The 12768-nt window shown below is 38.8% G+C and overlaps 1 protein-coding gene across 3 annotated transcripts in view; it reads left to right on the top strand.

Annotated features, from left to right (window-relative positions):
- Positions 1–12768, top strand: part of LOC126248160 (organic cation transporter protein) — a 518934-nt gene that overhangs the window by 475503 nt on the left and 30663 nt on the right. For all 3 annotated transcript variants that reach the window (XM_049948906.1, XM_049948908.1, XM_049948907.1), the window contains exons 5-7: positions 382–536; positions 1105–1273; positions 11980–12109. In XM_049948906.1, the coding sequence (XP_049804863.1) occupies positions 382–536; positions 1105–1273; positions 11980–12109 (454 nt within the window). The remainder of the gene's footprint in view (positions 1–381; positions 537–1104; positions 1274–11979; positions 12110–12768) is intronic.

Raw genomic sequence — 12768 nt, 5'->3', positions numbered from 1 at the left:
GTGTCCATTTTTAAAACTGATTTATTCTCCATTTAGTAACTATACTGTCGTGTCATTTTGACTCTGCTGTGCTGTTTGTTAAGAAAGTTCAAAGCAGGATGAAGTACCCTCACTCAGAATTTAACAGAGACTTTCTGAAATCTGAAAAGATATACTAATGGATTTAATCTGAAATGAGAAATTTTCTTTGCAGCATTTACTGGAGTTGTCCATCTTAATTTATTAGGTGTCAAACAAATATTGAATTTCATTTTTTCTGGTATTTTTATATTAAAAGGAAGTGAGGTACTTTAAGAGGTGATCAAACATTACCTTTCATATTATCTATTTTAAGAGTTGTTTTTCAACAAGATATACAACATTTTAATTCTTTCTATCCAGATTTGGTCGAAAACGAACATTGATGGTCTCACTTGCACTACAGATAAGTGTGGCAACAGTGATGGCATTCTCTCCTTGGTTTGAACTCTATGTGGTTCTACGTCTAATACTGGGTTTCATTTCTGTGGGAATTGTCTTCAGTGGATTTGTACTATGTGAGTATAATAAAAATTAATTAGGTATTTTACAACCATAAAAACCAATGACAACTTAGTGACTCAAACATCCTCAAAATTTTTGAAACACTATGACTTGTAATTTTAATATAGCACAAATTTTAAATTATATTGTTGTTGGGAAAGAGAGGAAAGCAAAGGGGGAATGACCACTCCCTTAAGATGTTTTGTTTGTGTTATTTAAAATTATAATAAATAATTTTTATCTGTAGCTACAAACTCAGATTTCAAGACCAAGATAGTAATAATTATGTAAGTGCAGCCAAACTGTGATGTTCAAGAAGGACATATGTAATGCAAAACAAAAGTTAGTGAAAGATACTGAAACACATATTTCATGTTTTAGGAAAATAGATGGAATACAGGAAGTATGAAATATGTAGCACGTCAAGCAACACTAAGCCTTAACAATATAAGGAAACCATTCCACACAATAACTCCAAAGTTTTCAATGAGATTTAATGAACTGAAAACATTACAATTATAGATACATAAGCAGTAACAGAGAAAAACAAAACTTTGAATGAAATGAATTATTTTCCTATAGGCATGGAAATCGTCGGGGGCAAATGGCGTACCATATCTGGAGTGTCTTACTTATTTCCAGTGCCTGTGGCCTACATAATAATAGCAGGTATTGCGTATCTTGTTCGAGGTTGGAGCAATCTCCAGTTAGCGATTACATTGCCTTCTGTTATTCTGCTTGGTCTGTGGTGGTAAGTAGTGTACTGTGCAGTATCTAAAACTAAAATATATACTCAGTAATACATATAAATTGTAGCTAATGTATCTTAGTGCAGCTATAAAAATTAAATAAGGTACAGTTTGCTTAAAAAAAGATTCACTTGTGAAAAAAGAGATTATTTATCACTTCTGTTTTAATTTACAGTGGATTGCACTAACACACATGCTGTCTAATTTCTTCAAGTACATTGGCACCTTTATTTCACAAAGTTTCCATGTTGTATCATAAGTGCAACTTTTAATATGAATAAAAATTAATTTTCTCTCAATGTAGTAGAGAGAATGCTCAGTCAGCAGTCTGTATTGGCAGTATCTGAATGAAATAGGCATTTGTGTGAATTTTCATTTGAACTTCAATAGGGTACAGAAAATTCTGGCTGAATGTAAATAATTTAGGAGCAAAGGCAACTACTCACTGAGGAGACCTTATACATTTAAGCCTTGCTGCTGTGACATGGACCTCACCATTGAAAAGCTTGTTGAGCAGTTTAACAAGATCGTCATACTTGACTGATTCGGAGCTAATGTCTGAACAGAGCCTCACATACAGACAACAAACATCTTATTATAAGCAGAAAAATGGGCATCCAATTGTGCCCAGTATTCTGAACATTCTGCTTCCTGACTATGGTATGGGAGAAATTTAGCATTGCTTGGCGACAGTAGTAATGTCAGTTGCCATACAATGAGCTACAGACATTCAGTCTGCTGCACCTGAAACGGTACAGTATGAGTTGGACACATTTCCTGTGGTAGCGCAGATACATAAAACTCAAAAACAGATATCTGGCAACACCAGGCAGCCCTTGAAGTATGTCCACAATATGCACACAGAAACCATGTGTCAGGTGAACAAGCCATCAATTCTTGTTGCATGTTTGTTCTACCTGATGAAACTACGATCCTAAATTCAATGGTGGGTTCTCTACTTGCTCAAAAAAGAGATTCAGTGCAATCAAGAACATGTAAAATATTAGTTCACATTGCTACAAGATAGATACGAAGAATTACTTAACTTTGTATGATCCATTTCCACAGGAATGTTCTGAGTATGTTAAAGTATCACTGAATACAGACAATTTTATGAGACAATTCACTTGAAGTAAATAGCCATAATGTTCATAGTTAAAGTTCAGCATAAGACATGAAATATACTGGTGCCCTATCTAAGACAATTCTGTCATCCTACTGTTGATCACAAACAGCATTTCTCTGGTTTGCTGTATATCGGTGTCTCAATGTGGAGGTGCTGTGAAGCTGAGGGACAGCGTGGCTTTGCCAGTGCCCCCCATTCATCATTTCAGTATGCAACGAGACATAACATGCAAACATACTGGGTGATCAAAAGGTCAGTATAAATTTGAAAACTTAATAAACCACGGAATAATGTAGATAGAGAGGTAAAAATTGACACACTTGCTTGGAATGACATGGGGTTTTATTAGAACAGAAAAAAAAGTTCACAGAATGTCAGAAAGATGGCGCTGGACAGCAAAACATCAGTGACTGCGCGTGACAATCATGTATAAAAGGAGCTGTAATGAGAGAGAGAATCAGATGCGCCAGCAGTCGCAGCATGTTGACGTTACCTGAAAAGGCGCTTTTACTGAAGCTGTATTATCAGAATGGGGAATGTACTAGTTCAGCATTATGATCCTATTGCCATAGGAAGGGGATTCGAATGGGTAAAGGTCCGTTGACAAATGCAGCTGTGGCGAGAATGATTTCGAAGTTCGAAGCCATGGGTTGTTTAGACGATAGACCCCGTAGTGGCTGACCGAGCACAATGTGTAATGCTGCTGAGACAGTTCAGGAAGAAATGGAGACTGTAGCGGGTTCATCTATGTACGGGGAAGTCAGCGCTCGTGCAGTTGCACGTCACACTGGCATTCCATACACTAATGTTTGGTTGGCACTGAGGCGTACCCTCCGATGCTATCCGTACAAATTCCATCGGCATCATGAACTGTTACCTGGTGATTTAGTGAAGCGGAGGGCATTTGCGGTGTGGGCATTTCAAAAGATGGCGGAAGATGACAATTGGTTGAGTAACGTGTTGTAGACCGACGAAGCTCATTTCATGCTCCGAGGGTCTGTCAACGCCCACAACTGCAGAATTTGGGCTACCAAAAATCCTAGAACTGTCGTGGAAACTCTATTGCATGACAAGAAAGTCACGGTATGGGTTGGATTTACCACATCTACCATTATCAGGCATTTTTTCTTTGAGGAAATGCGTGATTCTGGTTTTGTAACTGCTACCGTGACGGGTGGGAAGTACGCCGATACGTTACAGTATCACATCATCCCCAGCCTGGCTGATAAACACCTGCTGGAATGTACAATGTTTACGCAGGATGGCGCTCCACCCCATATTGCTAGACACGTGAAAGATCTCTTGCACGCATTGTTTGGTGATGATCATGTGCTCAGCTGCCACTTTCGTCATGATTGGCCTCCCAGGTTCCCAGGCCTCAGTCCATTAAATTATTGGCTTTGGGGTTACCTGAAGTTGCAAGAGTATTGTGATCGACCAACATCTCTAGGGATGCTGAAAGACAACATCCGACGCGAATGCCTCACCATAATTCCGGACATGCTTTGCAGTGCTGTTCACAACATTATTCCTTGACTACAGCTATTGTTAAGGAATGATGGTGGACATATTGAGCATTTCCTGTAAAGAACATCATCTTTGCTTTGTCTTACTTTGTTATGCTAATTATTACTATTCTGATCAGATGAAGCGCCATCTTTCAGACATTTTTTGAACTTTTGTATTTTTTTGGTTCTAATAAAACCCCATGTCATTCCAAGCATGTGTGTCAATTTTTACCTCTCTATTTACATTATTCCGTGATTTATTCAGTTTTCAAATTTTATACTTACTTTTTGATCACCCGGTATTTGCGTCCTGAATGAGATTTTCACGCTGCAGCGGAGTGTGCGCTGATATGAAACTTCCTGGCAGATTAAAACTGTGTGCCGGACTGAGACGTGAACTCGGGACCTTTGCCTTTCGCGGGCAAGTGCTCTACCATCTGAGCTACCCAAGCATGACTCACGTCCTGTCCTCACAGCTTCAATTCTGCCAGCACCTTGTCTTCTACCTTCCAAACTTCACAGAAGCTCTTCTGTGAACCTTGCAGAACTAGCACTCCTGGAAGAAAGGATGTTGTGGAGACATGGCTTAGCCACAGCCTTGGGGGATGTTTCCAGAATGAGATTTTCACTCTGCAGCGGAGTGTGCGCTGATATGAAAGGTCCTGAGTTCGAGTCTCGGTCCAGCACACAGTTATAATCTGCCAGGAAGTTTCATATGTGCGTCCTTTTTAGCACACAACTCACATCTCAGTCCCTCAAGATCCCCTAACTGTAACTTGCTCACGTCCACTAGTCCATTGGTTTAAGACACTCATACCCATCGGTTCCCACTTGCCCATTCTCACTCACTCATTCAGCTCATCTCATTGTCATTATCTCTTTGTGTCTCTCTACCTGTCACTGTCTGTTGTCTCACATACACAGTCTCCTTTGTTCTGTCCTCCTCTCCCTCCTACTACAGCTCTCCCTCTTGCCCTCTCTTAGTACTACTATCTCATTCATTCCTTCCCACTGCTGTCGTTTCTTCTCACTGTCAATATTTCTCTCTCCCTCGTTGTCATTGTCATAGAATGTGTCTCTAATTATCACTAGCTCTCACTCACTTCCACTTTCTCCTTCTTTTTATTCCTCTCTCACTGGCACTGTCTCCTTCACTCTTTTTCCTGTCACTGTCGTGTCACTGTCAACTGTGTTCTGCTGCCAGTGTCCTCTTTCTCTCTCACTGCCATTGTATCCTTTGCTCTTTCTGTATCACAGCCACTGTCTAGTAAACTATCTCCAGCATTTATTACTTTTCCATCTGTTGCCCACTACCAGTTCCACTGTCTTCTTCTTTCTGAGCATAAAAAAATGTTCTCATACCAAAATTTTTGTGAAAATTTTTAAAGATGCTGAGGGAGGTAGAATGAGGCAACTGGTACCCCACTTTTCAGTCAGAGTTTTTTAATAAACAAGGACATATTGTCCTTCTTTGTTCTCTGATAGCAGCATTTTTCCATTGGTTACCTTCTTTTCCTTGCTGCAGCAGGGAATGCGTTGTGTCTCAGACACAGACTACCAAATGGAAAGTCGGAATTAATTAAAACTAAGAAGATTTATTCTGAAAACAAGGTGAAACATAACTCAGTGTAATCATTTGTGTCCAGGTCTGTAACCAAAGTTCATTTCCCAACACTTTCACAGTAAGCATCGTGAATGAGAGGTGACCTGCTCCGTACTCCAGCAGGCCCACCAGATGACTCCCCTTCCAGGCCACACTGATGTGACTTACTCATGTATGGCTGCATTCAGATTGCAGCCATCGACTCCAGTGGTATGACTGCTGCATCTCTTGTGGGGCGCCCACTGTGAACACTTTGAAGTATGCCATGCTGCTGCCACTGGAACACTGGAACATTGACACACAGTGCTTGAGAAGGCGGTGGTCGCATCTTACGTGCGTTGATTGCACACAGAATGTCACCTGTATGAGAAGAACTTTACGGGCCAGTAAAATTTTGACAGTTTACTTACAAATATATGAAACTGAAATGATGCAGAACTGTATTATTTTACACCTCAGACCAGATTTTATGTGCACAAAAATTTTGTATGTGCTTCAGTACTACAACATAGGCTTCCCAGAACCATTCTGATGATATCAGAGATGCTTTACAGCGTATTTATCCATGTTACATCACTTTATAAACTATGTTTTTGCTTCACATTGGATTTTACATGTGTATTTTATGTGAAAAATTAGGGTAACTTTCAATCTCTGTACCTCGGAAATGGAAAAGATATTAAGAAGATTTTCAAGGTTGTTCAAGATCAGGATCTTAGGTATACCATATACCTTTCAGGTGGTGTGGCATTCATGCTGCCAGCATTTGTGCAACACCAGTTGCTGTCAGACAACAACCAAACCTTTAGTGCCAACCTCTGTACACAGAACAATTGCCCCTTGTGTGGTATCAACTGGCTACAATGCCATACATTATTTCAGAAATAATACTAGCTATGTTTCATTGGCATAATAAGAAAGATAGTTGTGTGTCCTGTATCTACTTCTACATGAATACTCTGCAACTCACACATAAGTACCCAGCAGAGGGTTCTTCGAACCACCTTCAGACTATTTCTCTATCATTCCATTCTTTAACAGTGTGTGGGAAAGATCTTTCTGTACAGGCTCTGATATTTCTTATTTTATTACAATGATCATTTATCCATATCTAGATAGTGACAGTAAAATATTTTTGCATTCAGAGGAGAATGTAGGTAACTGAAATTTCATGAAAATATCTCATCACAATGAGAAAATGCCATTGTTTTAATGGCTGCCACCCCAACTTGCTTATCATATCTGTGACACTCTTTCCCCTATTTTGTGATAATACAAAATGAGCTGCCCTTTTTTCAGGTTTTTTCAGTGTCTTCTATCAATTCTATCTGCTAAGGATCCCACACCGCACAGCAGTAGGCCTACTCAAGCAGAGGATAGGCAAGCACAGTGTATGCAGTCTCTTTAATAGACCTCTTTCATCTTCTGAGGGTTCTGCAAATAAAACAGTCTTTGGTTTGCCTTCCCCACAACATTATCTGTGTGATAATTCCAAATTCAGTTTGTTAGTAATTGTAATTCCAAGGCATTTAGTTGAATAAGATGACTTGAAATAAAAAAAGGCTCTAAGTGCCAAAATCATGAATCTGAGGAAAATGAGTTTTAAGTATGCTAGATGATTAATGGTCATATTTGCACTATTAATGTGTTTTGTTTGAAACCTATTCATAGTATGGACCTAGTTTCCAAAGGAAATTACAAACTTTGTATTTTAATAGCATCAAAAACGTACTGAGAGTGGAAATGCAATGAAAAAGTGCCACAGTTCAGTATGCAGGAAAAAGATAGTAAAAGTTCATTCTGCTTTTGCAAATTTTTATGTGGTCATTATTTGTCATTTATTGCATTATTTCAATCAATGTTTCTTATTTTTTCACAGATGTGGTTTATAACATCCAGAACACGTAGTTGCATTTTCTTGATGTCCTGTGCTCATATACCTTTTCTCAAAATAGAAATTCCTTCCCAGGCCTCAATTTCATTTAAGCTTCTCCTGGTCATAACTTCATGAGGCTTATGTTTGTCTAATAGTAGCCACTGTACTTTGGACATGTTTAGGTTTGCTGCATTTATATTACAATCTGCTGCTTTCTTGAAATCTAATAAGTCAGATGCATTCATGGTACTGAAGATAGAATGTTTTATTTCATGTATCATGTGTTTTTCTTGCTTTTGCAGAAATACATTTATTACGTGAAGTTTTGCCCTCATTGCTGCCACAGTAACTTCTAATTTCATTCTACATTTCTTTCCACTCAAACTGTTACAAACAACTCTTCCTCCACCATTTTATCCAACACTGAGGATTAAGTGTGCAGAACACAGAGCCTTTTGTATGTTAATAGCAGTAGCTGTCAAACTGCATGCTATCTGTTGATTGCATTTGTCACTACATTTTCATTTATAGGAGTTACAGCTTTTTATACAGTGCTGGACTTGGTGTGTAGATGCCATTTCACACATAACTTCAAAATTGCTTATTATGGCACTTAGAGCCTTTTCTTATTTCAAGTCTTCAAATTGATAGCCTTTAGATTTGTGTTATTTATCTTGTAACTGAAATATAATGGATTTCTTTTAGTACTCATGTGGATGACAACTTACTCAGAACCAAATGCCTCTTTTTGCACCATACAGATATTGTGTTTACATTATTTTGCAGTTGGTTTTAATCTTCGGATGACATTACTAGCTGATAAACGCCAGCATTGTCTGCAAACAATCCAAGAGGGCTGCTCAGATTTCTTCCTAATTTGTTTATATAGACTAGGAACAGCAGGGGTCATACAACACTTCCTTGTGGAGCTCCATATATCACTTCTGTTTTACTCAGAGACTTTCCATTGATTATCATTTACCGTGATCTTTCTGAAATGAAATCAAGAATCAAGTCACACAACTGAAGAGATACTCCATAGGCACACAATTTGATCAGAAGTTACTTGTGAAGTACAGTGTCAAAAGCCTTCTGTAAATCTAGAAATATGGAATTAATTTGATATCCCCTTTTGGTAGCACTCATTACTTCATGTGAATAAAGAGCTAGTTGTGTTTCACAAGAACATTATTTTCTGAATCCGTGCTGACTACTTGTCAATTGAACATTTTCTTTGAGGTAATTCATAATGTTCAAACACAGTAAATGTGCAAAATCCTACTGCAAATTGACTTCAGTGGTATGGCTGTGTAATTCATGAGATTACTTCTATTTCCTTTCTTGCATATTGCTGTCACCAGTACAACTTTCCAGTCTTTTGGTATAGATCTTTATAATTGAGTGAGCTGTTGTGTATGATTGCTATGCTAAGGAGCTATTGTATTAGCATACTGTGAGAGGAACCTAAGTGGTGTATGATCTGGGCTGGAAGATTTGGCATTATTAAGTAATTTAATCTGCTTCAAGCTTCAGTAAAATGTTGTCAATCTTGGAGATTGTGTATCATTTTAAATTTTCCAAGATTGTGTATCATTTTAAATTTTCCATGCTTTTCTCATTTATTCTGCAACAGTGTTCTGACCTTTTTTGTGTACCATGGGGGATCAATATCATCTTTTATTAAATAATTTAGCATAAATCTCTCAATTCCCTCTGATACTATTTCTTTGAATTTAAGCCACATCTGGTTTACATTTACATAGTTAGTAGGGAAGGAAATGAGACTGTGTCTTATGATGGCATATGGAAATTTTATCTACTGTTTTAGATAATACATTTTGGGTTTATTTTTGATGGATTTGGATGTTGCGTTGGTCAGTCCCATTACAATGACCTTGTGATTACTAATCCCTGTATCCCTCATGATGCTCCCTATTTGATCATGATTATTTATTGCTAAGAGGTCAAGTGTGTTTTTACAACCACCTCTCCAATGGGCTCCTGAACTAACTGTTCAAAATAATTTTCGAAGCAAGCATTTAGTACAATTTCTGACAATAGTTTATACCTACCACTGGCTTTGGACACGTATTTGTATCAAGGGTAGATTGAAGTCATCACCCAACTATAACTATATGAGCTGCACACTTATTTGTTATTATACCCAAGTTTCCTTTGAACTGTTCAGTAACAATCATCTGAGTCAGGGGCAGCGGTGGTGGTGGTGGTTGTGGTGGTGGTGGTGATGGTGGTGGTGGGGGAAAGGGGGGAGGTGGATGGGAGTTGGTAAAAGGAACCAATTATTAACTTATTCTGGTTTTCAAGTATAATCACTACCAATACTAACTCACAACAGGAACTATCTGCCTCAATTTTACTACAAGATAAACTACTTATAACAGCAACAAACATGCCACCACCAATTGCATTTAATCTGTCCTTTCTGAACATGGCTAGGTTCTTTGCAAAAAATTTTTGCTGAACTTATCTCTGGCTTTAGCCAGATTTTGGTACCTACAATGATTTGAACTTCAGTGCTTTCTTTTAGCGTCTGCAGTTCTGGTTCTTTCCCAACATGGCTATGACGATTTACAACAATAATACAGATTTTTTTAAGACTACCATGTTCCTGTATTTGTCCTGCACTGTTTGAGACTGAAAGCCTTACTGTACTTACCAAAGACCTTGTAACCTAAAAAACCATCCAGTCCATTCCATATAGCCTGTGCTACCGTTGTAGCCAAGCCACCTCCTGTGTGTAGTGGACCCCTTGCCTAAGAAAAGAAAACCAAAGCCCCACCACCCTATGGCGCAAGTTGAGAAATCTGCGACCTACATGGTCACAGAACCATCTGAGCCTCGTACTCAGATCCTTCACTTGGCTTTGTACGAAAGGTCCACAATCAGATCAGTCAATGATTCTACAGATAGTGAACTCTGCCTTTGTCTGACAAGCATGATTGGCAGTCTTAACCACTTCAGCTAATAATGTGAAACCACAGAGTATCTCTTCTGATCCAAAGAGGCCCACATTGTTGGTACTGACATGAGCCACTACTGGCAGCTGGCTGCACCCTGTGCTCTTCATGGCATCCTGAGGTACCTGTTCCACATCTTGAATGATTCCTCCTGGTAAGCTCATTGAGAGCTCCTTGGCAGCCATATCCATAAGGGTCCCATTGCACACCTAACACCAGAGCTCCCACCCATCCTCTGTAAATTTCCTCATTGTGCAAGCCAGAAGGCTTTCTATGGAACAGGGCAAGCAACTGCATCTTGCTCAGGATCTTTGTCTGAATAGCATAAATTCTGTATGCAAGTATGATAAAGTATTCTAAATGATGAAGTAGCATGTTTCTGAGGTGGAACATGGGAACCCGGTATTCACATAGTGAGATGTGGAGACCTGCCTATAAACCACATTCAGGCTGGTCAGCACACCGATCCATCATTTTTAATCCACTAGGCAGATTTTATTCAGGGCCAGCATACCTCCACATGCTGGAAGAGGTGCAGTCCCATTAATGCATTTGACCTGTCACTCAACTACAGGTCAGGGGTCATCCTCAATGTGGGCAGTAACAAGAGTAGTCACATTAGTGGATTTATTGGGGGACATGAGGGACGTGCTAGATGCACCTTGCATTGCCATCTCAAACACCCACAGTGGTGCCCTTTGGCAACAGTCTCAAGCTGTGTAACTGAAGCCAGCACCACCTGGTGCTGTGGGCAAAGTGTCACCAGCTTAACTTGCCTCTGAACACAGCAATCACAGCCCCTCTCCATACTATAGACAATGGAACTACACATTAGACAGTTATTGAAGCATGGATCTGTGGGTACAAACACGCTGTTGCTGCAGAGATGGGAGTTGCCACCTAGCTTATGAGTTCTACAACAGTAACTGGCTGTTCACATGAAAACAAGCACCTCTTTCAATACAAACACAGGAAATATACTGTACATAGTTATTAAAACATGAAACTATGGCTACTAGATACACAAACACGCAAGAAATTTAAGAATTTAAACTGAAAAGCAAACAGTAAGTCAAAATAAGTTCTTTCTAGTTATTAGAAGCTTTTTACAACTCACAAGGAAATCACTGTGCTCTGACATGCTGTTGCAAATATGGGAACTGCTTCCCAACCAATGAGTTCTAGCCGGCAGTGGTGGTCAAGCGGTTCTAGGCACTACAGTCTGGAACCGCGCGACCACTACGGTCGCAGGTTCGAATCTTGCCTCAGGCATGGATGTGTGTGATGTCCTTAGGTTAGTTAGGTTTAAGTAGTTCTAAGTTCTAGGGGACTGATGACCTTAGAAGTTAAGTCCCTTAGTGCTCAGAGCCATTTTGAACCAATGAGTTCTACAGCTGACTGTTCACATGAAAACAAACACCAATAACAGTGAGAGTGAGTCTGAATACCAAGTGAACAATCTGAAAGAAATCTGTGCCATTTATGTTTACTTAGTGTTACACATGTAGCTTTAATTTTAATATAAGTCACATATTTTTAACCATATCCTTGTACAGAACAGTGTATCTATGTGTGTATCATTTCAATAAATGAAAATGTGTTTGCTCTGTTCACCAGGGTTTTGCCAGAATCTCCATTGTGGCTTCTTGCTCTTGGCCGCAAAGATGAAGTTCTTGTTATTTTGGAGGAAGCAGCTAGATTTAACAAAATGGAATTACCACCACGTGCAGATAAAATTTTACAACAAGTGAGTAATATTTATTTTTGGGGTGTGTGTATTAGTATTTAACAATAAATTAATTTAACAACAGAAACATTTCAGAATATTACATTTAATGTAATTATGCAATGTGTCTGAAACTTCATGCAATTGTGTGGCCCACATGATAAATACCTATTGAGAGATAAGGTGCTAGAGCATTGAAAGAGGCAGAACTTTATTTCTGGCTTCCTAACTGTTATGTCCTCCATGCGTTTTTTAAAAAATTAGATTAGGTAAACTCTTTGTTTCATGGAGCCATTGTACATGCTGTACATCAACTGTTTGTGTTTATAAATATAGCAATGAAGTAGGAGCTGGCAACAACCATGTCTTTCAGGTTCCTCTTAAACTGAACTTTATTTGTAACTAAATTTTCTATATTTACCAAAAGGTTTTCAGAAATATGTTCTCCTGAACAGTAATCCCATTTCTGGACTAAAGTAAATGCCTTCAAGTCTGTGTGCATACTGTTATTGTTCTTAGAACTGATTTTGTAAACTGAGCTGTTTATTAGAAAAGTGGACATATTATTTACAACAAAGTTCACTATGAATACATATACTTATTAGCCTTAGTTAGTATAATCCAGTTCCCTGAACAGGCTTCTGTAGGATATTGGTGAATTCACACCGTAAATGCCTTTG

The sequence above is a fragment of the Schistocerca nitens genome, chromosome 3, assembly GCF_023898315.1.
Source record: "Schistocerca nitens isolate TAMUIC-IGC-003100 chromosome 3, iqSchNite1.1, whole genome shotgun sequence".
Taxonomy (NCBI): domain Eukaryota; kingdom Metazoa; phylum Arthropoda; class Insecta; order Orthoptera; family Acrididae; genus Schistocerca; species Schistocerca nitens.
This window is presented reverse-complemented; position numbering and strand designations above follow the sequence as displayed.